Source organism: Lampetra fluviatilis, chromosome 63 (assembly GCF_964198595.1).
Source record: "Lampetra fluviatilis chromosome 63, kcLamFluv1.1, whole genome shotgun sequence".
Lineage (NCBI taxonomy): Eukaryota > Metazoa > Chordata > Hyperoartia > Petromyzontiformes > Petromyzontidae > Lampetra > Lampetra fluviatilis.
In genome coordinates this window covers 2,246,111-2,270,997 of record NC_136337.1, presented here as the reverse complement: position 1 = coordinate 2,270,997, position 24,887 = coordinate 2,246,111, and the positions used below count along the sequence as shown (strand labels likewise).

General features: G+C 49.7%; 1 protein-coding gene across 1 annotated transcript in view; it reads left to right on the top strand.

Annotated features, from left to right (window-relative positions):
- The first annotated feature begins 3,212 nt into the window (after positions 1-3,212).
- The window catches only part of LOC144951645 (uncharacterized), a 34,419-nt gene continuing 12,744 nt past the window's right edge, over positions 3,213-24,887 (top strand). Inside the window, exons 1-3 of the mRNA XM_078881936.1 lie at positions 3,213-3,392; positions 13,967-14,394; positions 19,212-19,269. Coding sequence (XP_078738062.1) covers positions 14,296-14,394; positions 19,212-19,269 — 157 coding nt within the window. The 5' untranslated portion in view covers positions 3,213-3,392; positions 13,967-14,295. The remainder of the gene's footprint in view (positions 3,393-13,966; positions 14,395-19,211; positions 19,270-24,887) is intronic.

The following is a 24,887-nucleotide window of genomic DNA, read 5'->3' as shown; positions in this document are numbered from 1 at the left end:
CACCATTGACCTCCACATCCCCATGAAGGTACCACCTCAGCACCACCACCACCACTATGTAAGTTGAACATCTGTTGGACTATACGTAGAGGTGGGGGGAGGAGGACAACCCACTAAACTCAAAGCAGCAAGTTTTCATAGCTCCAGTGGCTTCATAATATCGGAAGGAAGAACGTTCCAGACGGCCACATCATCAACGTCACACGCCCCCCCCCACTTCCTCATCATGCAGCTACCACCACCTCGACACGTATGTAAGTTGAACTTCTGTCGCACCGTACGTAACCAACGGTGCTCATCGGAGGTTGCGGGGGAAGGACAACGAACTCAACAATAACAACAAAGCAGTTGTAAAGCAAATGAGTTTGTCAATAACGACGGTGCGATTCGTCTTGACACGAGTGCAGTGGCCAACGGCGGTGTAGTTGGCCGCGACGAATCGGTGTTTTTCGGTCTTAAAAGTGCGTCCGCAAATATTCGGGGGTAACCGGTTCGCGCGTGTAAACGTAGCTAATAAAAGACGCCTCCTTTTTAATCACGATGTTCCTGCTTTGTGCTCGTCTGAATTTTTTCGCAATCCGAACGATTTCGAACCGAGGCGCGGGTCACGCGAATGGCACGTCCGGTGCACGTTCAACTTCTTTCGCGCCGTACGTAGCCAGCCGTGCGAGTCGGAGGTTGCGTGCTGCACGGCCCCACGGCGAACGTGATAGCAGGTGCGGTCATGGGGCCTTGAGTCGGCCTTTAGATGAGCGTCTGGTGGTCGTGTGTCCACCACATCGGCACTTTGGGGAAGACAAAGGTGGCCTGGCGTGGTTACTGGCCACACTAACTCGGTGTTCCCCCATGTCAGCCTGCTTATAAACTAAAATAAGTAATATTTAAAAAATACTTTTGTTAAACACGCTTTCATGAAATGTACGAGTAATGGAAGAACTCCACGACTCTAGGAAGTGGCCCCGAAGCTTGCCACAACGTAAGGGACTGTGGTGATTTACAGCCAACGTCAGTTGAGCGTGGACAAATCGAGCCAAGCCGAAACATAACATATAAAGAATAATGTTTAAAATATATACCAAGTTTGCAGTCGATACCACATTGGGAAGTGGGTTAAAATTAAGTTACAAGATTTGAGGATATGACAACAACAACAGAGTGAGTTAATAAAAAGCGTGTAAAAATAATGTTAAAAAATATTTTATTTTATTTTTTATGATAGAATATAGTATTGTCATCAGTAAGACATAAGTATACCAAGTTTGCAGTCGATACCACATTGGCGAGTGGGTTAAAATTGAGTTACAAGATTTGAGGATATGACAACAGACAGAGTGAGTTCATAGAAAGTGTGTAAAAAGATAGTTTAATTTTTTATGATAGAATATAGTATTGTCATCAGTATGACATAAGTATACCAAAGTTTGCAGTCGATAGCACATTGGGAAGTGGGTTAAAATTGAGTTACAAGATTTGAGGATACGACAACAACAGACAGAGTGAGTTAAATAAAAGCGTGTAAAAAGATAGTTACATTTTTTAATGATAGAATATGGTATTGTCATCAGTATGACAGTATACCAAGTTTGCAGTCGATAGCACATTGGGAGGTGGGTAAAACTTGAGTTACAATATTTTTTTAAGGATACGACAACAGACGGAGTGAGTGAAATAAAAGCGTGTAAACAACTGAATTATTTCACCAGGTTAAGGCACGCTGAGCTACGTAGCTGGGTTTCTTTTCAGAGCGGACCTGCCCATCACGAACGACAGCTCAACGAAGTGGGCTCGTCGTCATCATCATCATCATCACGTGGACATCTATAGCAGCCACATTCTCTCAACGCGTGATGTTCATTCTGAATGTGGAGGGGAAAAACCGGAGCACCCGGAGAAAAATCCAGAGAGATATGCAAACCTGCATTGTGATGTTTGGCCAATGCTACTGTGCACAGCTACGCCCTGTTTTCACATCCAAGCCCGCGGTAGTTTGCTGTGATGTTGCCGTGCCGAATCCCAAGTGAGTCATTTTGCAGGTACAAATGTTTCCAATGTTGGCCGCATTTTGACCAAGGACCCCGACCCACGGTGGCCTCGTTTCGAGTAAACCAGACGCAGTATTCTACGATTACACTAACCCCCTCTTCGTCGCATTGAGATAATTTACATTACTTTGGGTGCTATAAATGTCAAAAACGGATGGGCCACTTTGTTGTGGGTGCGGGTCCTTGCCATCGAAACTAGAGCTGGCATTTGTGGCCAGGTCGCTTCTGAACAATAAGTTGACACCTTAGTGGGCTCTGCCTGGTAGGATGGGGGGGTGTACGTGTTTGGGTGGTTTGTTTACCTTTCTTCTACGTTGCATTCCTATCGTGTTTGTGTCACTTGTTATTGTAACGTTCTTACCCCGTGCCCCGACTGGACATCGGTGACAAAAGAGCTTGATAGCTCATCGGATTCCTCCTGCAGTCTAAATAAATATTCTGATTAATCAGGGCGGCCTGGCCGATTCGAACCGGGAACCCCCTTTTGCAACGAGCGACGAAACGCGCCGCCTAGCGCCGTGTCAGAGTCACCCGGTGACTTTTGGCAAAACTTTTTTTTTTATTTCGGAAACTTTGAGCTTTTGTTTGGGCAACTTTCCACTTTGAGGATTTGGCAATACTGTACTGACCTGGGTTCAAGCGTGGAGGGGGAGGGTGGGTGGGTGGTGGAGGGTGAATGGAGGTGGGTGGTGGGTGGTGGAGGGTGAGTGGAGGTGGGTGGTGGAGGGTGGTGGGTGAAGGGTGGTAGGTGGTGGAGGAGAGTGGGTGGGTGCAGGAGGGTGGGTGAGTGGTGGTGGGTGGTGGAGGAGGGTGGGTGGTGGAGGAGGGTGGGTGGTGGAGGGTGGATGAGTGGTGGAGGGGAGTGGGTGGGTGGATGGTGAGGGTGGGTGGGTGGGTAGGTGGTGGTGGAGGATGAGGAGGAGGTGTGTGGGTGGAGGAGAGTGAGTGGGTGGGTGGATGGTGAGGGAGGTTGGTTGGTTGGGTGGGTGGTGGTAGTGGGGAAGAAGAGCTGGGTGGGTGGGTGGATGGTGTGGGTGGGTGGGTGGTGGTGGAGGGTGAAGAGGAGTGTGGGTGTAGGAGGGCAGGTGGGTGGAGGTGACACTGGGTGCGGCTGTGACGAAAGGCGGTGGCGTCGGGGGTGTGTAAGGATAGCTGGCCACGTGTTCTCTCTCTCTCTACACACGAAGGGGCGAGGCACAAGCTTCGTCACTCGAGTTTTGGCACCGATTGCGAGCGAGCGAGCGAGTTTCTCCGTGGCCACCGACCCCATCAGGTGTTGAGAGTCATCCCATCCAAGGTGTGCGACCCGCCGGTCACCTGAACCAACAGAGCCGGCATCTTGAACCCAAGGTACCGGTTACTCGATTGCGTTCGGAACCTTTCCTCTGCGTTCAACTTTTTCTAAGGTCGCCGTTGTGCAGGCCGTCTCTGGGTGGGTCATCATCACGATCCATGGACAGAATGCCCTTAGGTGTCCACTGTACATTTCCTAATTTGTTACCACTTTGGGTGGGTGTTGGCATTCATGTGGAAGTTGTAACGCCGGGGACATTCACCCAACTGATAAAAAAGCCATCGTTTTATCAAAACCAAATCATTGGTGTGGAACAGACGCTAACGTGATATTGGTGTTGCTGTGCTTTGAACGTGTATGTGTTGTTAACAATCTGACTAATGTTACTCATCACTTTATTTAAGTCGTAACACCCAAACCTGTTGATGTTTTTTTTAAATTCGCGAGCTGTTTTCTCTACTTTTTCTCTCTCTCTTCGTGGTCATTCAAGCAAAGTTGTCACCGTGCGTCCTAGGAGATATCATAGCCCCTGGCTCGCCGGGAGAAGGCGGTACAGCAAATATTTCCACTCCACTTGTTCCATCTGTACGATGGGGATAGAGCGTTGCCCCCTCGCACGCGTTGGGTTTTCTCCGGGTGCTCCGATTTCCTCCCACGTGTAAGCACTCGTTAGTCATAGATTTGAAGCTTTCGTGACTGCAAGGATTCATACTCTTAGTTTTTTCGGTAAAGTCACGTAGGTAAAAAATGAAATTAAAATTAATAAAAATAAAATAATAAAAATCACGACGTTTCGGAGGCAACACAAGTCTCCGTCATCAGGTGTGACGGTCCCACCTGATGACGGAGACTTGTGTTGCCTCCGAAACGTCGTGATTTTTATTATTTTATTTTTTATTAATTTTTATTTCATTTTTTACTCTCGTTAGTCGGCCGGCAACACCTTCACGATAATCTAGAGGATCGCAGAGCTTGGGGAGGAATTTGGCATCGGCCTCCTCACTCGCCCGTGGTTCTGTCCTACGGGCACCTTCGAGTCGTCGTCTCTGTCCGAGAGAGAGAGAGCGAGCGAGTATCGTTGTGCCTTACAAATGATTAATCGTCCCTTTACCTGTGTAGAGAAGTTCCAACGGACGTACTCGTAGACGCAGGTAAGTTAAGGGCTTCCGCCAGGGTTTATTAAAGCTGTTGCAATATTACACAGCAGGGTACACAACTCCCAGGGGCTAGAGCTCCTACTCTGAGTCCGGGTCCCTGCCGGCTAGCTCCGGTCTCTCTCTCTCGTGTCGGATCGTGGACTCTGCCGACTCCACCGAGCGGAGAGAGAAACACCTCTACGGCTACCACCGGCTTCTCCCCAGACTCACCACTCGATCCCTCTCTCTACCCCTGGTTCCCTCTTCACCCTGCTCACTCTACCCGTTCCCACAGTGACCCCGCTTACGTCACGGGGTCTCCCTTAAGTAGCCTAGGAGACGTGACGCCATCGCACTGAACGGCACACCTGACGTCACGTCCCCATTTTACTCCTCTACACCTGTACCGCATTAATAGTGTAGTTCACGCGGGCAAGACTGTTAGCCGGGCTTTCAGGCTGTCTCTCTTTCGCATGAAAATCTACGGCCCCTTCACTCGCAACGTACGGCGTTGTGTTCCGATTTAAAACTTTCGTGACTGCAGGGATTCATCTTCTTGGTTCTTTCGGTAAAGTCACGTAGAAGGGAAATAATAAAATAATAAAAATAAATATTATAATATTATATTGTTATTTTATTATTTTATTATATAATTGTATTTTGTAATGTTTAATTTTTATTATTTTATTATTTCCCTTCTACGTGCCGTATAGGTTCTTGTTTCAACATTGTGGTCTGAGAAGGACCGTGGTGATGATCACCCCGCGTTGGGTTTGGAAAGCAGTCGAGGCGGACAGAGGGTTGAAGACGCGGTGGTGGATCGAGATGAGTCACAGAATCAGAAGCAGCACAACAGGGCGCAACGCCGCCTCGGTATGCGATGCCGCAGGCTGTCTGTGATCCCCCCCCGCGTCTTTCTCCATCACAGCCCCGCGCTAGAACTGCGTCTTGTGGTTTGATGTCACTTTGAGATGAGTCACAGAATCAGAAGCAGACTAATCACAGGGAACAACACCGCATCGTTCTGCGATGCTGCAGACTGTGATAAAACCCCGCGTCTTCCTGCATCACAGATCTGCTGTGGGCTAAAGAAGTCAATTAATTTGTCCTTTGAAAACGTGACACATTTTTTACTGTTTGGCCGTGTCGGGTGGTGGGGGGTTACGACACATTTATAAATAACGCGATCTAAACCCAAAAACCTATATTATGAATAATATTGGTCGCGAAAGCCTACGTGTTAAATTGTGTTTAGTTTCATCTTCTTGGTTCTTTCGGTAAAGTCACGTAGAAGGGAAGTAATAAAACAATAAAATTAAAACATAATAAAATAAAATAATTCTCACGACGTTTCGGCTACAACGCAAGCAGCCGTCTTCAGGTGAAGAATGAGACACTGCCAAGCTAGGAGCTTATATATAAGCTGGGTTGGAGGTGGAAGAAGAGCGCCTTAACAAAAATAATGTGCATATCAAGAGGAATTTAGCATATTCATGGATAATGCGTAGGAGGTGGGCGGGGGGGGGGTTCAAAGTCATATTATGCCCATGCTTATCCTACCCGCTCCGCACCTCCGATTAATAGCGCGGTCTGCCAATGCATACGGATGATAGCGCCGAAGAAATCATTCGGTTTTATGAATGACTCGGCACATTCTCTCAATAACACTGCCGTAAAAAGGCGAAACAAATAAAATATCACTATCGACCTTTTTTCTTTGTGCCACTGGCCCTTCTTCAGAGCGCACACATCAATACACGCGTTACGATTAAAGGACATTTGACGAAATGTCGCCGATTAAATATCTATTTTTAAGGGCGCACACTCACGCGCGCTGTTGTAATCGGCGGTGTTGTGATTATACATCTTCATTGTCAAACGCTTCCTGTGCACGACTGCCAATGACGCCGCAGCAGCCGCAGCAGCAGCAGCAGTAAATATGAACGTGTTTGATTTATTTTTAATGAATGCCACGTGTGGACTTATGCACGGTGAACTTTTTTCGCAACCGTAAGCAGGCCAACCCTTGCTCATCGGAGGTGCGGGCGCGCGAGGGACAACGCGAATCACACAAAGAAGAGGTCACTTGCATACTCGTTGGATCTTTCGGTAAAGTCACGTAGGTAAAAATAAAATTATACTGGTAGGAACCTCCTGGTTACACAAGCCCACATGGGATTATTGTGTCGGTCGTGCAGGGAGGGGCTGGGTTGGGAGGGGAGGGTGGTGAGGGGTTGGGTGGGGAGGGTGGGGCTGGGTGGGGAGGGGAGGGTGGGGCTGGGTGGGGAGGGGCTGGGTGGGGCGGGGTGGGGAGGGTGGGGCTGGGTGGGGGGTGGGAGGGGTGGGGCTGGGTGGGGAGGGGCTGGTCACCCCGTGGTGCCCTTGTAAAACTCAACGTTTAACCTACTCACGCCGGATTGTGCCCGCCCTCACAGTCGGGCATATTTGCGGAATACATCACTGGCCATTGACCGAGCAACCCAACGTTCCTACCAGCTCCCTCCGCAGGAATGTGTATTAATTCACGACGTTTCGGGCGCAACACAAGCGTCCGTCATCAGGTGGGACAACCACAAATCAAGAAGCAATTGCTGAAGTGGGCAAAAGGGCTGCCGTGACAAGAGGCTATAATTTATTTTATTTTACCGAAAGAACCAATAGTATCGATTCCTGTAGTCACGAAAACTTCAAATCTCGATAGGACACTTCCAGTTAGCCTCGAGTGTCAGCGTGCTGTGGTCAGAAATACCGAAAGGGCGACAAAAAATATGAGACATCAAGGGGAGTTATAAGAAGAGGGTTTTAACCTTTTTCCGGCAGTACAGCAGTTGTGTTAAGATGTTAAAACACCAAACTGAAACCTTTTGCAAGGAATCACGTCTGCATTAACCACGTAATTGTGGTGAACATGCAAACACAAAACAACATGCTCTGATAGTGTATGATGATGATGCATTGTTTTAGATTTAACGCTTTCGTCACTGCAAGGATTCATACTCTTTGTTTTAGGCAAAGTCACGTAGGTAAAAGATACAATAAAACAAAATAAATGAAAATAAATAATCTTCTTGGTTCTTTCGGTAAAGTCACGTAGCATGGAAGTAATAAAATAATAAAAATAAAACATAATAAAATTATTCTCACGACGTTTCGGCCACAACGCAAGCAGCCGTCCTCAGGTGGGGGGGAGGTGAGGAGTCTGAATGACTCTGTCTTATCGACAGACCTGTTCTTCACCTGAGGACGGCTGCTTGCGTTGTGGCCGAAACGTCGTGAGAATTATTTTATTATGTTTTCTTAATATTATCTTATTATATCCATTCTACGTGACTTTACCGAAAGAACCAAGAAGATGAATCCCTGCAGTCACGAAAGCTTTAAATATAAATATAAAGTATGTTTTATTTTTATTATTTTATTATTTCCATTCTACGTGACTTTACCGAAAGAACCAAGAAGATGAATCCCTGCAGTCACGAAAGCTTTAAATCGAAAATAAATAAATTAATATTTTTGTTGTTTAAATTTATTTTGCATTGTCTTTGAAACTGATTGGTCCACACCAGAGACAGCTTTCTTTAGAGCCTCGTCTCAAACGGCGTTAGACCAGAGGACGACGCCAAACAGGCGAACAGCACAGAGACAATGTCACTGTGAGGACATTGAGAGCTCGGGGTGAGCAGCTACATCCTGGTACCTTAACACATTAACACAACTGCTTTATTGCCAGAAAGGATAAAACCTATTCTTATGTCACGAGTCAGTTTCTGTCAAAAAATCATCGCCCCACGTGACAAGGAGAGTTGCAGCATGCGTGTCGCAACCATTCACCAACCACTCCCTGTCTCTCGCGCTTGCAACGACCGATTAAGTCACCCGCTGTTTGAAGTGAATCACGGCTGAGATGTTCGACCCGGATCGGGGGGAGGGGGTGGTTGTGGTGATGGAGTGATGTGGTACAGGAGGATGTGGGGCTGAGTGGACTTGCCGATGACTGGTACCAGCGGTGTCAAGATCGGCCTCAGTGGAGGAGGCTCGTGAAGGACTCTACTGGGCAGTTGGAGGCAGTCGCCCTCGAACAACGGAGGGCGGAGGAGCGACGCTCACAACACCGAACGGATCGTCGGGCGGCTAAAGCACAGCGAGTTGGCACAGTAGGGGGGGGCACAGGTGGTGCATCGGCCACTCGTCTCAGTTATTCGACCCGTGGCACCTGCTGGGTCTGCTCCGTGACCTCGTGCCAGCGGGCGTTCGACACTTCACGTGGCCTCAACGTGCACCTAGCCTGGCACAAGCGTCGTGGTGACGTCACCGCCACTTAGTGGCGAATGGCGCTTGTTGTCGTTGTTGTTGGTGGTGGTGCATCAAGGGGGGGGTAAAAAAAAAAGAATGTCATTATTTCAATTCCCGTGCGCGTACAGAGGGAATATAAATTATAATTCATATTTTCTTAAGATTTTTGAGAATCTATTAAAGTAAAATATTTTATTTCCCGCAATTTTTTTTTATCGTAAATAGGACTCAAATATCATCTAGCTGTCGTGGACAAATATATATTTCTGAAACACGTCGCCTCTATTTTATCTCAGAACCATTAATTGGGACAGACGTACCGACAAACCGGAATAATCATTTATTCTAGATTTGAAGCTTTCGTCATTATATATACGGAGTGGTAGCTCTTGCAATCTCTCATTTACTTGATACAGCTGTCGTGGCTGTGACGGTTCCACCTGAAGACGGAAGTTTGTGTTGCCTCCGAAACGTCGTGATTTTTATTTTATTTTACTTTTATTAATTTTAATGTTTTACCTACGTGACTTTACCGAAAAAACCTAAGAATACCGAATAATCATGCCTCCGTTGAAAAAAAACACGCCTTCAAAACACATTAAACGGAAAAAATAGGACGCGAAATATTTCCCAGTTTACCAAAAAAAAAAACCTCATCCGAGATCTGCCCTTGTGGGTCTGGGGGTGGTCGGGGACGGTTCGACCTCGGGCGCCCAGTTGCTGGAAGCCCCGAGTCGAGATTCCGCCCCTGGGGGTCCCAGGTGCCCTGGGGGTCCCAGGTGCCCTGGGGGTCCCAGGTGCCCTGGGGGTCCCAGGTGCCCTGGGGGTCCCAGGTGCCCTGGGGGTCCCAGGTGCCCTGGGGGTCCCAGGTGCCCTGGGGTTTGATCCGGGACAGCACGGGACAACGTTTGCGCCGCGGTTTCTTGGCGGCGATGTGTGTGGAGATCCGGCGCCTGGCGTTGGCTGTGCCCAACTCCATTATCGCTGTAGCAGGCAGTGGCGGATGATCCTCGTAGCAAAGGTAGCTGCATATGCTACGGGCCACGCACTTTCAAGGGCCCCGCGCTAAATGCTTTCAAGCTGTCAATTCCGGTTCAGTGATTCTGCACTTGCTCTATTACTATAGTACTATACCGCCTTCGACTTTTACGAACGACCGGGTGTTTAAGGTGAGCGATTTGTCGTAGTATCTGGCTGTATAGCAAGTGAAAAAAAAACCCAATAACTTTACTTCGCAAGTAAAAAATTTGTGTTTTAATATTTTCGTGTGTTTTTATTTATTTAGGGCTCCTTTTTAACGTCATATTACAGGCCACGCACTAGCTTAGGCCGGCACTGGCGGTGCCAACATGCAGCAGTGTGCACACTTTTGGTAACAGACTTCGGCCGACTGAGAAATGTTTCATTTTATTTTCATCACACGGAAAATCCATTCTTGCCAGTTAAGAATATGTTTGACTTATAGTTCGACTGCAGGAGGAATCCGATGAGCTATAAAGCTTTTTTGTCACAGATGTCCAGTCGGGGCACGGGGTAAGCGCGTTACAAAGACAAAGATCCCCCGTATAGCCTTAACAGACTGTAGGGGGAAGTGCGCCTTTGTCTCCCCAGTGGCGATGTTTACACACCGCACCAGGTACTCCTTTGATGCAGAGTCGACCTAGGGGAGGCCCAGGACCGGTTCAAATAATCGTCACTGGTTAGCCGTGAGCGGGGAATCGAAACCGGGTCGACAGGTTCATAGCGCAGCGCGCTAACCGCTACACTACCGCTCCCCATAATACAACAGCAGTGACACAAAAACGATAGGAATGTAACGTAGAGGAAAGGTAAACAAACCATCCACACACGTACAACAACGAACCCTCCCCCCCCCATCCTACCAGGCAGAGCCCACTAAGGTGTTGACTTATTGTTCAGAAGCGACCTGGCCACAAGTGACAGCTCTAGTTTCGATGGCAAGGACCCGCACCCACAGCAAAATGGCCCATCCATTTTTAACATTTATAGCACTCCAAAGGAATGTAAATTATCTCAATGCGAGGTGGGGGGGGGTTTAATCGTAAAATGCTACGTCTGGTTCACTCGAAACGAGGCCACCGTGGGTCGGGGTCCTGGGTCCAAATGCGGCCAACATTCGAAACATTTGTACCTGCTAAATGACTCGCTTGGGATTCGGCACGGCAACATCACAGCAAACTACGGCGCACTTGGATGTGAAAACAGGGCGTAGCTGTGCACAGTAGCATTGGCCAAACATCACAATGCAGGTTTGCATATATTCTAGATTTGAAGCTTTCGTGACTGCAAGGATTCATATTCTTAGGTTAATAAAAAGTGTGCCGTACTTGGCCCTTCCCCTCTCCAACCATTATATATACGGAGTGGTAGCTCTTGCAATCTCTCATTTACTTGATACAGCTGTCGTGGCTGTGACGGTTCCACCTGGAGACGGAAGCTTGTGTTGCCTCCGAAACGTCGTGATTTTAATTTAATTTACTTTTATTAATTTTAATGTTTTACCTACGTGACTTTACCGAAAAAACCTAAGAATAGGTTTGCATATCTCTGGATTTTTCTCCGGGTGCTCCAGTTTTCCCCTCCGCATTCAGAATCAACACAACGCGTTGAGAGAATGTGGCTGCTATAGATGTCCACGTGATGATGACGGCAAACTACGGCGCACTTGGATGTGAAAACAGGGCGCTTCGGCGAGGCGTTAACATATTTTTTTCAGAAGCGAGCTGGCCACAAATGACAGCTAGTTGGGATTCCAACGACCCACAACTAACAACAGACTTACAGGTGGGCTGCAGAGAAGTCCGGCCAGTAGCCAGCCAGAAAGCCCGAGGCTTTGATGTTGTCATATATATAGAAATAGTAGTGCGATGGGCGTATGCCTCCGATTCTATTTTAAGAGTTACAGCTCACACACACAAGAGTCGGGCGATGCGATACGCCCAGTGGGCACGGAAACGAAGCTACGATCCTTCACACATTCACTTCAACATTCCGAAACGAAACATTGTGGTGGCGACACGGCGGGGTTTCCTGCCGCAGGAATGTGGAATTTCCACCGCCGGCTTGGCGTTTGGAACAACAAGAACAACACGAGCGCATTCCCGAAGTATGGGGGAGACTGGCAAGATCTCCGTTCTATTCTTGCATATGGTGGCAGCAGCAGCAGCAGCAACAACAGCAAAATGTTCATGAGCTCGATGCCGATATCGAGATCCACTGCTGCTAGCCAAGACGAGACGGTTTCAGTAGAGAGAGAGAGAGTTCGTGTCGTGTCGTTCCTCCGTTGCAGGAGCACAGACCACCACAGCGGTTAAATTTAGATTTAAATCTTTCGTGACTGCAAGGATTCATATTTTTGGTTCTTTCGGTAAAGTCACGTAGAAGAAATAATATTTCCCTTCTACGTGACTTTACCGAAAGAACCAAGAATATGAACACCACAGCGGTGTTGACTGGCCTCTCTTTAATGTCTCCATGTGTCTCTGTGGGGTCTCTATGGGTTCTGTATGGGTTCACTGTGTATGGTGCAAATCTTGGGTTGCATGGTCACAGTCACACCACTGTGGCTCGCATTTAATGCATCTCTATGTGTCTCTATGTGTGTCTGTGTGTCTCTGTGTATGTCTGTGTGTCTCTGTGTATGTCTGTGTGTCTCTATGTATGTCTATGTGTCTCTGTGTATGTCTGTGTGTCTCTGTGTAGGTCGGTGTGTCTCTGTGTATGTCTGTGTGTCTCTGTGTATCATCACGAGTCACTGTGTATGTATATGTGTCTCTGTGTATGGCAATGTGTCTCTGTGTATGGCAATGTGGTTCGGGAGCTCGATGATGCCAATGTGGAGGTCTCCTGCTGCTTCTGCTGGTCACGACTAGAGGGCTTCAGCAGAGAGAAAGAGACAGAGATCGTGTTCGCTGTCCCTCCTCCGTTGAAGGAGCGCAGACCGCAGTGATGTCGATTGCATCTTCATGTGTCTTTAATGCATCTTCATGTGTCTCTGTGGGGTCTCTATGGGTTCACTGTACGGTGCATAGTTTGGGTTGCATGGCGACAATCACAACACTGTGACTCGGGCCTTTGATGTATCTCTACGGGTCTCTGTGAGTATCAATATGCATCTCGATGAGTCTGCATCTCTACGAGTCTCTGTGCATCGATTTGTGTCTCTTATGGGTTTACGATATGGGTCCACAGTTTGGGTCGCGTGACCACAATCGCGCTCCACTGTGGCTCCGGTTCAATCTTGATTTGAAGCTTTCGTGTCTGCAGGAATCCATACTCTCCTTTCGGTAAAGTCACGTAGGTAGAAATAAAATAAAACAAAATATTGCTTATTCATCTTCTTGGTTCTTTCGGTAAAGTCACGTAGAAGGGAAATGATAAAATAATACAAATATAAAACAAACACAAAATTTTCACGACGTTTCGACTGCAACACAAGCAATCATCATCCACAGATTTCACACCTGATGATGACTGCTTGTGTTGCAGTCGAAACGTCGTGAGAATTTTTTATTGTTTGATGTTTTTATTATTTTATGATTTCCCTTCTACGTGACTTTACCGAAAGAACCAAGAAGATGAATCGCTGCAGTCACGAAAGCTTTAAAAAAAACATTGCTTGTGTTGCGATCGAAACGTCGTGAATTGTTTTATTTTATTTTATTTCTACCCACGTGACTTTACCGAAAGAACCAAAGAGCAGATTGTGGCTCCGCTCTTTAATTGTCCACATTTATCAAGGAGGAGTGCGCTCACTGCCTGCTGTTGACGTCCCAATGATGCTGTTGATGGTCACACCGCCTCCGGCAGTGTCTACGAGGAGGAATGTCCATGCGAGAATGTTTGGAGGGTCTCCATCGAGGCGTTATATTATTTCGTGCGCCCGCGTTGTTCCACCCCGTTTGTCGGCACATCGTTCTTCCAGATCATGTCCACGATTCGTGAAAGGTGACGGCGCCATCGCCGATGGGTGGACTTCGCTTGTTAATTCGACGCTCGTACAACCTTGTTGAAGTCCCCCCAACATAATCCGGTGGTGATGGTAACAATTGATTCTCCGACGCACGGTTGGACGTGTGTGGTCGAGAGCGCGAGAGTCAACTTTGCTCGATGGCAACGATGATGAGTCGACGACGACGACGAGAAGGAGTCGATGATGTCATTTGTCTTCTTCCTCCCAGGAGCGAGTCGCACACTGCACGTGGCGGAACGCGGCCGCTGCTGCCCTTCTCATCCCCGTCGACCCCTGGGCTCCTCCGCATCCCCCATCTACCCCTGGGCTCTGCTCATCTCCCGTCGACCCCTGGGCTCCTCCGCATCCCCGTCGACCCCTGGGCTCCTCCTCATCCCCCATCTACCCCTGGGCCCTGCTCATCTCCGTCTACCCCTGGGCCCTGCTCATCCCCATCTACCCCTGGGCTCCTCCTCATCCACGACGACCCCTGGGCCCTGCTCATCTCCCGTCGACCCCTGGGCTCCTCCTCATCCCCATCTACCCCTGGGCCCCACGATGGGCAACACGGAGGCGAAGCCGGAAGAGGATGTGCAGGAGCAGCCGCCGGGCATCGTTCTCAACTCGTACCAGCACAGCGAGAACCGCAAGCATCTGGTCAGATGCTCGCCGTCACCACTGTCATCATCAACATGCATCATCATCATCACCACCACCACCGTGACCACTATCATCATCAACATCCATCATCACCACCACCACCGTGATCATCATTATCACCACCATCACCACCACGATCATCAACATCAATCATCATCATCATCACCACCACCGTGATCATCATTATCACCACCACCATCACCACCACCACCATCACCACCACGATCATCAACATCCATCATCATCATCATCACCACTACCACCGTGATCATCATTATCACCACCGTCACCACTATCATCATCAACATCCATCATCATCATCATCACCACCACCACCATGATCATCATTACCACCACCACCACCACGATCATCAGCATCATTACCACCACTATCATCATCACCACCACCACCATCACCACTATCATCAACATCATCACCACCACCGCCAGAATCATCATCATCATCACCACCCCACCATCATCACTACCAACAACAGCCGCCATTCGCCACTAAGTGGCGGTGACGTCACCACGACGCTTGTGCTAGGCTATGTGCACCTTGAGGCCACGTGAAATGTCGAACGACCGCTGGCAGGAGGTCATGGGGCAGACCCAGTTGCCACGGGTCGACTGACCGAGACGACTGGCTGATGCACCACCTGTGCCCCCTACTGTGCCAACTTGCTGTGCTTTAGCCACCCGGTGCTCCGCTCGTTGTTGTGAGCGTCACTCCTCCGTCCTCTGTTGTTGTTGGAGGGTGACTGCCTCTAACTGCCCAGTAGCGTCCTTCACGAGCCTCCTCCACAAAGGCCGACCTTGACACCACTGGTACCAGTCATCGGCAAGTCCACTCAGCTCCACATCCTTCTGTACCACATCACTCTATCTCTTCTCTAGCCCATGCCGTGCCCATTTAGCCCCCTCGATCCGGCCGAACAAAAGCTGTTTAGGCATGCGGTGGCTGGGCATGCGGGCTACATGGCCCAACCAACGCAGCCTTGCCTGCCGGAGTAGCTCACTGATGGTACTTTGTCCAGATCTTTCAAGGATTTGTGAGCTCCTCAGACAATCCAGCCTGGTTAAACCCAGGATGGATCATAGGCAGGCCAGCCTAAATGTTTCCGGCGAAGATGTTCCATAAGGGTGGTCCACGTTTCGCAAGCGTAGAGAAGGGAGGGAATGACTGTGGCCGAGAAGACTTGAAGCTTCGTGCGGAGCGACAGACCATGTAGCTTCCACACAGCATTACACAACCGATGAAAAGATAATGCCGCTCGACTGATTCGGAGTAAGACCTCTGCTGTTAAACCGGAGCCGGTCATGAGCACACTGCCCAGGTATGGGAAACTCTCCACTCTCTCCACAACTGCCCTATCACCAATTGGGAGATGTGGGGGTGGAGTGTCCGATGGTACAAAATACCCAGGCAGGTGCTTAGTTTTGGTGGGGCTGATGGTAAGGCCCCACCTCTTAGTGGCAAGCTCCAGGTTCAGCAACAGCGCCTCCAACTCCTCCTCTGAGTTAGCAGCAATTACCAGATCATCGGCATTACATAACTTGGTTGAGCAATAGGGAGCCAACCCTTGATCGCACCCGGGCATCGAACAGCCTCCCATTGTATCTGTACCAGATGGAAATTCCTCCGGTACAGCTATTGAAGGCTTCATGAACTACGTGGTCGAAATAGATGTTAAATAATGTGGGAGGCAGAGGACATCCCTGTCGCACCCCAAGGTGTACAGGGAAAGGTTCTGACTCCTGGCCACGTAGTTTTACCCGGGCCCGCTCACCATCATGAAGGTCCTTAATGATCGTGAGCAGAGTGTCAGGGACTCCGAAAGCACGAAGAACGACCCAGAGCCCAGGCCTACTGATGGTATCATAGGCCCTGACCAGGTCAATAAAGTAGAGATGTAGGTCTTGTTGGAATTCCCTACACCTCTGCTGTAGCAGATGGACAGAAAATATGTTATCTGTGCAAGACTGCCCTTTCCTGAAACCTCATTGGGGCTTCGCAAGCCTCTCCTCAGCGTGCCTCACAAGGCGATGTTGAATAATCCTTGCCAGGATATTTTTCGGCACACTGAGGAGTGAGATGCCCCTGTAGTTGTTACAGTCTGTGCGGTTCCCCTTCTTAAAGAGGGGGACCACCAGGGCATCCTTCCAATCCTGTGGAACCCGTCCAGTGGTCCAGACTGTTGTTATGATGTCATGTAGGGCAGTCTGTGCACAAAGGCCACCCTCCCTCAGCATTTCACTTTAGAGATCATCTCTGCCCGGTGCCTGTCCTGGTCTCAGACTCCGGATCGCCTTCAGTACTTCCTCCACAGATGGCACCTCAACCAGCCACTCACAGGTGGTGACCTCTTCCAATATTTGAGGCACCGCAGCCTCAGCAGAGTTATCCCCACTTTGTGCCATGATGTTTTCCAGGCTGAGGGATTACCCCTCCCCCAGGACCTCAAAGAAATGCTCAGCAAATCTGCAAACCTGCTCCTGGGGGTCGGAGATTTGATCACCATTCTTTCTCTAATGATGGTAATAGGTGTGGCGCTGCAGGTTGCTTTTTTTATCGAATTAAAGAGCGATTTGTGATCGCGGGCCATTGAGGCAGACTCCATCTCCTCAGTAACCCGCGACCACCACCCATCCTTGCAGCGCCTCACGGCTCTCCGAACCTCCGAGCGAAGGCTGCGGTAAGCCTCCTCATTCTTCGATGTGGGATGCTGTAGCCAATGAGAGTGGGCCTGTCGCTTTTTCTCAGTCAGCTTTAACACTTTCTCTGTCAGCCAGGGTCTCTGGGGAGGTCTGGACCGTGTACCCAAAGTAGTCATTGCAGCTGCATGAGCCACAGTCCTAAACCTCGCCCATTTCCCCTCGACATCAGGAGTAGTGGGGGACGATGCCAACCCCAGCCGCAAGCGATGATGAAATTCTCGCTTGCAACTTTAATCAGCTAGCTGAGACCATGTCACTAAGGGTCTGAAAGGGGTCTTGGGTGTACACCCACCACCGGAGTGGAAGAATGGCAGGCGCATCTTACAGATGACAAGTCGATGGTCAGTGGGCAGATCAGCTCCACGGTAGGTCCTGGTGTCAAGGACATGGGCCCGCATCCGCTGTTCCATCACTATGTAGTCCAGCAGATGTTCCTGATTGGACCCGGCATGCATCCATTATGTTGTGTGGATGCGCCGATGCCGGAACAGCGTGTTGGTAATTACAAGCCCATGGGTTGCACAAAAATCTAGCAGCCTCCTGCTCTTGTTATTGAGCTGGTCTGGCCCATGCCTTCCAATCACTCCAGACTAGCTGCTAGTAGCATCATGACCAACTCTGCATTGAAGTCACCCAACAAGATGACTGTAATTCCGAGGGGCAACTATAGCTAGCACCTGTGACAGGAGGTCATATAAGGCATCTGACTCATCGGCCTTGCCTGCATCCCTCCACGGATGTTCGTCTTCAGTGGGGACATAAGTAACCACGACCACCACTCCTCGCCTCTGGTTGATAGGAAGGCGAGCCCAAAGTAGCCTGGCGCTTACAGCTTCCCACACCTCACCGCCACGCTCCAACGCCCCCCTCACTCTTTTGTTCAGAAGAAGAGCCACACCCTGTTGTTTGGTAGTCTCCTGCCCGAGTAGAGGACTGTCCACTCCTCATGGTGACAGGAGCCAGAGCCGGTCCACCGGACCTCCTGAATGCCACAGAGATCTAGGCGGTACCGGTCCAGCTCCCGACAGAGGAGTGGCAGCCTCTCCTCCGCAGTGAGCGTTCGAACATTCTACGTGGCCACACGTACACGCACACCGTACACTCACATACAGTACACACATACAGTACACACACACGGTACACTACACACAGTACACTACACACAGTACACACACACACAGTACACACATACAGTACACACACACAGTACACACATACAGTACACACACAGTACACATACAGTACACACACGGTACACACACACAGTACACACACACAGTTCACACAAACAGTACACACACAGTACACACACACACGGTACACTACACACAGTACACACACACAGTACACACGCACACACAGTACACACAAAGTACACACACACAGTACACACACACAGTACACACACACAGTACACACAGTACACACAGTACACACTCACACAGTACACACACCGTATACACAGACAGTACACACACACACAGTACACACACACAGTACAAACACAGTACACACACAGTACACACAAACAGTACACACACAGTACACACAAAGTACACACGTACAGTACACACACAGTACACACAAACAGTACACACAAAGTACACACGTACAGTACACACACAGTACACACAAACAGTACACACACAGTACACACAAAGTACACACACACAGTACACACAAAGTACATACACACAGTACACACACAGTACACACACAGTACACATACACAGTACACACACACAGTACACACGCACAGTACACACGCACACGTACACACGCACAGTACACACACACAGTACACACAATACACACACACAGTACACACGCACACGTACACACGCACAGTACACACACACAGAACACACACACAGGACACACATCGATGGGGGGGGAGGGGGCGTTCCTCCATTGAATGCTTGGAATTCCTCCCCCATCGATGATTCCTCCCCCCATCGATGAGGGGGGGGGGAGGCCTTAATCCAGCAGTGGATCGAGCGTGACTGTTGACGATGACCGTGGTGGGGGGCAGTGATGATGATGATGATGATCACGACAATCCCTGATTGCCCGTGCGTCTCTGTTGCTCGTTTCAGGACGTGGCGCACAAAGCCGACTCCAATTCAAAGTCTCCAGCTCATGCCGGCAGTGCAGGTGAGCCCTGAACTCACTCACTGCGGCTGTGTTCACTCACTGGCAGAGGTGGGACAAAGTCATTGTTATGCAAGTCCAAGTCGAGTCGCAAGTCATCAAATTCATGACTCGAGTCTGACTCGAGTCCAAGTCACATGACTCGAGTCCACATCTCATAGGTGGGACAAAGTCATTGTTATGCAAGTCCAAGTCGAGTCGCAAGTCATCAAATTCATGACTCGAGTCTGACTCGAGTCCAAGTCACATGACTCGAGTCCACATCTCATAGGTGGGACAAAGTCATTGTTATGCAAGTCCAAGTCGAGTCGCAAGTCATCAAATTCATGACTCGAGTCTGACTCGAGTCCAAGTCACATGACTCGAGTCCACATCTCATAGGTGGGACAAAGTCATTGTTATGCAAGTCCAAGTCGAGTCGCAAGTCATCAAATTCATGACTCGAGTCTGACTCGAGTCCAAGTCACATGACTCGAGTCCACACCTCTGCTCACTGGTACTGTGTTCATTCGCTGCCGTATGTTCACTCGTGCCCACCGTGGCACCAACACCACCCCCCCAGCAAATCGCTCGACTTGTTGAGCGACGTTCAACGCGAGTCGCTCCCCACACACACACGCGCCTCCAGGCACCGGTGACTACTAGTGTATAGTAGTGCATCGTAGTTGTAGCGTATAGTAGTGTATAATGTAGTGTACAGCGTAGTTTATGATAGTGTAACATATACCACCAATTATATATTACACCACCCCTGTACATTGTGAAGCATCACCCACATCGAGCCGGCCATCCACACTGCCAATCCACCACATTCAAATATTGTCTGGGGTTGCCAAACTGGACAGACCGGGGCTCTAAAAAAATCAAACGAGGTCCCTTGAATGTTCCGTCAAACGCCCCCGGATTTTCACGGCGTTGTGCAAACTCAGAAAGGGTTCGCAGTTGGGTGGGAAGGGCTGGGTGGGTGCGGGGATGGGCTGGGTGGGTGCGGGGAGGGGCTGGGTGGGAGGGGGAAAGGGCTGGGTGGGTGATGGGGGTGACGCTCCTTGTGCATTGTGGGCACGATCGAATTCACTCGCCATCCACCAACACGTGTGCACACGCGCACGACGGAATTCAATCGGCATCTCCCCCAACCTTTCTGCACGATGAGACATACAACACGTTGCGACATTAGGATGCAACTCGGAGCTTATGGCACTTTCAAGGAACGTAGAGTGAAAGCTCGTTTATTTAGAGCTGATTTGTGCGTCTGTTTAGTTTGTTATCCTGCCCCCCGCCCCTCTCCGCACCTCCAATTAGCACAGTCGGCTACGTACGGTGCGAAAAAAGTTCAACATCCATACATTATTTGGTGACGCTGCTGCGTTGGCAGTGGCGCAACAGCACAAACAACATAAAACAAATGAAACCCAACACGTCCCATGTCAAATAATGTAACACGGTGGGGCCTTCCAAGGGTAAAAACAAATATTTCATAGGCGACGTTTCGGGCAATGACCCTTCTTCTTGGCATAGAGATGTATGTGTGTGTCTTCTGAAGATTTGTTTAAGTTCCATGAAGAAGGGACATTGCCTGAAACGTCGCCTTTGTGTGTTGGCGCCATGGTGGCCAGATGTTAACTCCCTCGCCTGGCTGGTCTACAGGAGGTCGTGGGTTCCATCCCGAACCTGACGCCTGCTGCTGTATATTTGGAGTTTGCGTGTCTTTCTCTCTCATCATCATCACGGTGGCTAGGATATGTTAACTACCTCGCCTGGTGTGCAGGAGGTCGTGGGTTCCATCCCGACCCTGACACCTGCTGCTGTATATCTGGAGTTTGCGTGTCTCTCTCTCATCATCATCACGGTGGCTAGGAGATGTTAACTACCTCGCCTGGTCTACAGGAGGTCGTGGGTTCGATCCCGACCCTGACGCCTGCTGTATATTTGGAGTTTGCGTGTCTCTCTCTCCCCGTGGATTTTCAACTTGGCTCCACCGGGTTTCCCCCTACACATTTATAAGCACGCGTTAAGAGAGCGGGTCTGCTGTAATTGCCCACACGGTGATAAGGGGCCGTCCATAAATGACGTCACGCACCTGGGGGGGGGGGGGGTCAGACATTTGTGACGATGTGTGACGAGGAGAGAGGGTTTGAGAAATGTGACGTCACATCAAAATGCGCAACTTTAAATAAATATAGACAACACGTTCTACTTAATTAAATATACTTTTCAATGTTTTCTCCTACAACATCAGAGTGCAGCGCCACATTAAATACGCACTACAATGACAATAGTTTAAAGCGATATGAAGCATTTTTATTTTCAAAATGGAAATATGGGTTTGGGGGGGGGGGGCAGAGCTTTGTGACGTCATATTTGAAGAGGGGGGGGGTCTGACTTTTTGTGACGCCGTGTGACGAGGGGGGCGGGGTCAAAAATCGTCCAAAATCTCGTGACGTCATTTATGGACGGCCCCTAAGCCGTTTTCGCTGAGCTGTGATTTGCGAGGTCGCTTTTGAATAGTTCGGTGTGGCCTTACGCTGGTAAAATAAAACAAGTAGCATAGCTGGAGATGTGTTTGCCTTTGAAGGCGGCACACGCACATCCTGAGTATTGGCGGTTGTGTTGGTTGTGCTGGTGGGTGGATGTGATAATTCTTGGGTTCATCTTCTTGGTTCTTTCGGTAAAGTCACGTAGAATGGAAATGATAAAATAATAAAAATAAAACATAATAAAATAATTCTCACGACGTTTCGGCCACAACGCAAGCAGCCGTCCTCAGGTGAAGACCAGGTCTGTCGGGGAGACAGCATCTGAACAGACCTGGTCTTCACCTGAGGACGGCTGCTTGCGTTGTGGCCGAAACGTCGTGAGAATTATTTTATGTTTTATTTTTATTATTTGATTACTTCCCTTCTACGTGACTTTACCGAAAGAACCAAGAAGATGAATCCCTGCAGTCACGAAAGCTTTCAGATTCATTTATCTTATATATATATTTATATAAAAAAGTATAAATATATATTGATCAAAATTATATTCTTGGTTTATTTAGGTAAAGTCACGTAGAAGGGAAATAATAAAATAATAAAAATTAAAAATACAATTCTCACTCAGTGAGAATTTTCTCACTCAGTGAGAATTTTATTGTTTTATTTTTATCATTTTATTATTTCCCTTCTACGTGACTTTACCGAAAGAACCATGAATATGAATCCCTGCAGTCACGAAAGCTTTAAATCAATAACATAATATTTATATATTTTATATATAAATAAATGTAAATTCCTGAGTTGGTAATTTGTTACAAACCGGAATTGTCACCTGAAATGTGTCAACTTGCCCACCGATGTGACCCACAAAGACAAAGATCCCCCGTATAGCCTCTAACAGGCTGTTGGGACAAGGGCTGTGAGCGAGTATCAAAGACAAAGATCCCCCGTATAGGCTCTAACAGGCTATTGGGGCAAGTGCTGTTAGCGTGGACCAAAGATAAAGATCCCCCGTATATGCTCTAACAGACTGTTGGGGCAAGTGCTGTGAGCGAGTACCAAAGACAAAGATCCCCCGTATAGGCTCTAACAGACTGTTGGGGCAAGTGCTGCTAGCGAGTATCAAAGACAAAGATCCCCCGTATAGGCTCTAACAGACTGTTGGGGCAAGTGCTGTTAGCGAGTACCAAAGACAAAGATCCCCCGTATAGTCTCTGACAGGCTATTGGGGCAAGTGCTGTTCGCGAGCACCTATGAAGGTTGGTACTGCACAACTATGTGCGGGTTGCCCCGGCCGCCTTTGTCTCCCCAGTGGCGACGTTTTACACAGCACCAGGTACTCATTTGAGGCCGAGTCGACCTAGGGGAGGCCCAGGAGCCGGGTTCAGATGTATAATTGGCGGGAATTGAACACGTGGGTCGTTGGGTCCGTCGGCGCAGCACGCTAACCGCTGCGCCACCGCTCCATAGGTAGAAGTTATTTATTTATTATACGATTTGAGGGGGACGACCCCCCCCACCCACCCTGCCCCTCTTAGGGCATTGTCGCTTTCCGATCCAAGTCAGCTGACGCTTGTGCGGTGTTTAAAGATCACCGCTGGTGATACAAAGGCGGCCGGACGTGGTGATGGTGATAGCCCCCCCCCCCCACTCCCCCCACTCCCCCAACTCCTCGTGCCGACCTTCATAGGTGGTGCTCGCTAACAGCACTTGCTCCATCAGCCTGTTCAAAGTCTTCACGGTGGTGGTGGGGGGGGGAGCTTTGTCTTTGTGTGTTTGTGTGTCCACACACACACAGGAGACCACATCCTGGTCTCCTGTGTGTGTGTGGGGGCATCGCGTGACACCGGTATAACCAGTCCACGTTCACAGTGCGAAAGCCACCACCAACACCACCACCAACACCACCACCAACACCACCACCACCACCACCAACACCACCACCAACAACACCACCACCACCAACACCACCACCAACACCACCACCACCACCAACACCACCACCAACACCACCAACACCACCACCAACACCACCATCAACACCACCACCAACACCACCACTAACAACACCACCACTAACAACACCACCACCAACACCACCACCACCACTAACAACACCACCAACACCACCACCAACACCACCACCAACACCACCACTAAAAACACCACTAACAACACCACCACGACCACCACCACGACCACCACCACTCCAACCACCACCACCACTACTACCACCACCACCACCAACACCACCACTACCACCACCACTACTTCCACTCCGATCACAACTACTACCAACACCACCACCACCACCACCACTATCACCACCGCCACTACCACCAACACCACCACCAACACCACCACTATCAACACTACCACCACTCCCACCAACACCACCACTACCACCACCACTACTTCCGCTACGACTACCAACCACTACTACCACCTACTACCATTCACCAAATGACCTCAAAGTCTAACACAACCCCCTTGTTCTCACCCGCCTGTCCCCGGGGACCCGCCTGTTCTCACCCCCCTGTTCTCACCCCCCTGTTCTCGCCCGCCTGTTCTCGCCCCCCTGTTCTCACCCCCTGTTCTCACCCCCCTGTTCTCACCCCCCTGTTCTCACCCCCCTGTTCTCACCCGCTTGTTCTCGCCCCCCTGTTCTCGCCCTCCTGTTCCCACCCCCCCTGTTCTCACCCCACTGTTCTCGCCCACCTGTTCTCGCCCCCCTGTGCTCGCCCCCCTGTTCTCGCCCCCCTGTACTCACCCCCCTGTTGTCACCCCCCTGTTTTCACCCCCCTGTTCTCACCCCCCTGTTCTCACCCCCCTGTTCTCACCCCCCTGTTCTCGCCCCCCTGTTCTCGCCCGCCTGTCCTCGCCCCCCTGTTATCGCCCGCCTGTTCTCGCCCGCCTGTTCTCACCCGCCTGTTCTCACCCCCCTGTTCTCACCCCCTGTTCTCACCCCCCTGTTCTCACCCCCTGTTCTCGCCCGCCTGTTCTCGCCCGCCTGTTCTCACCCGCCTGTTCTCACCCCCCTGTTCTCACCCCCTGTTCTCGCCCCCCTGTTCTCGCCCGCCTGTTCTCGCCCGCCTGTTCTCACCCCCCTGTTCTCATCCTCCTGTTCTCACCCCCCTGTTCTCA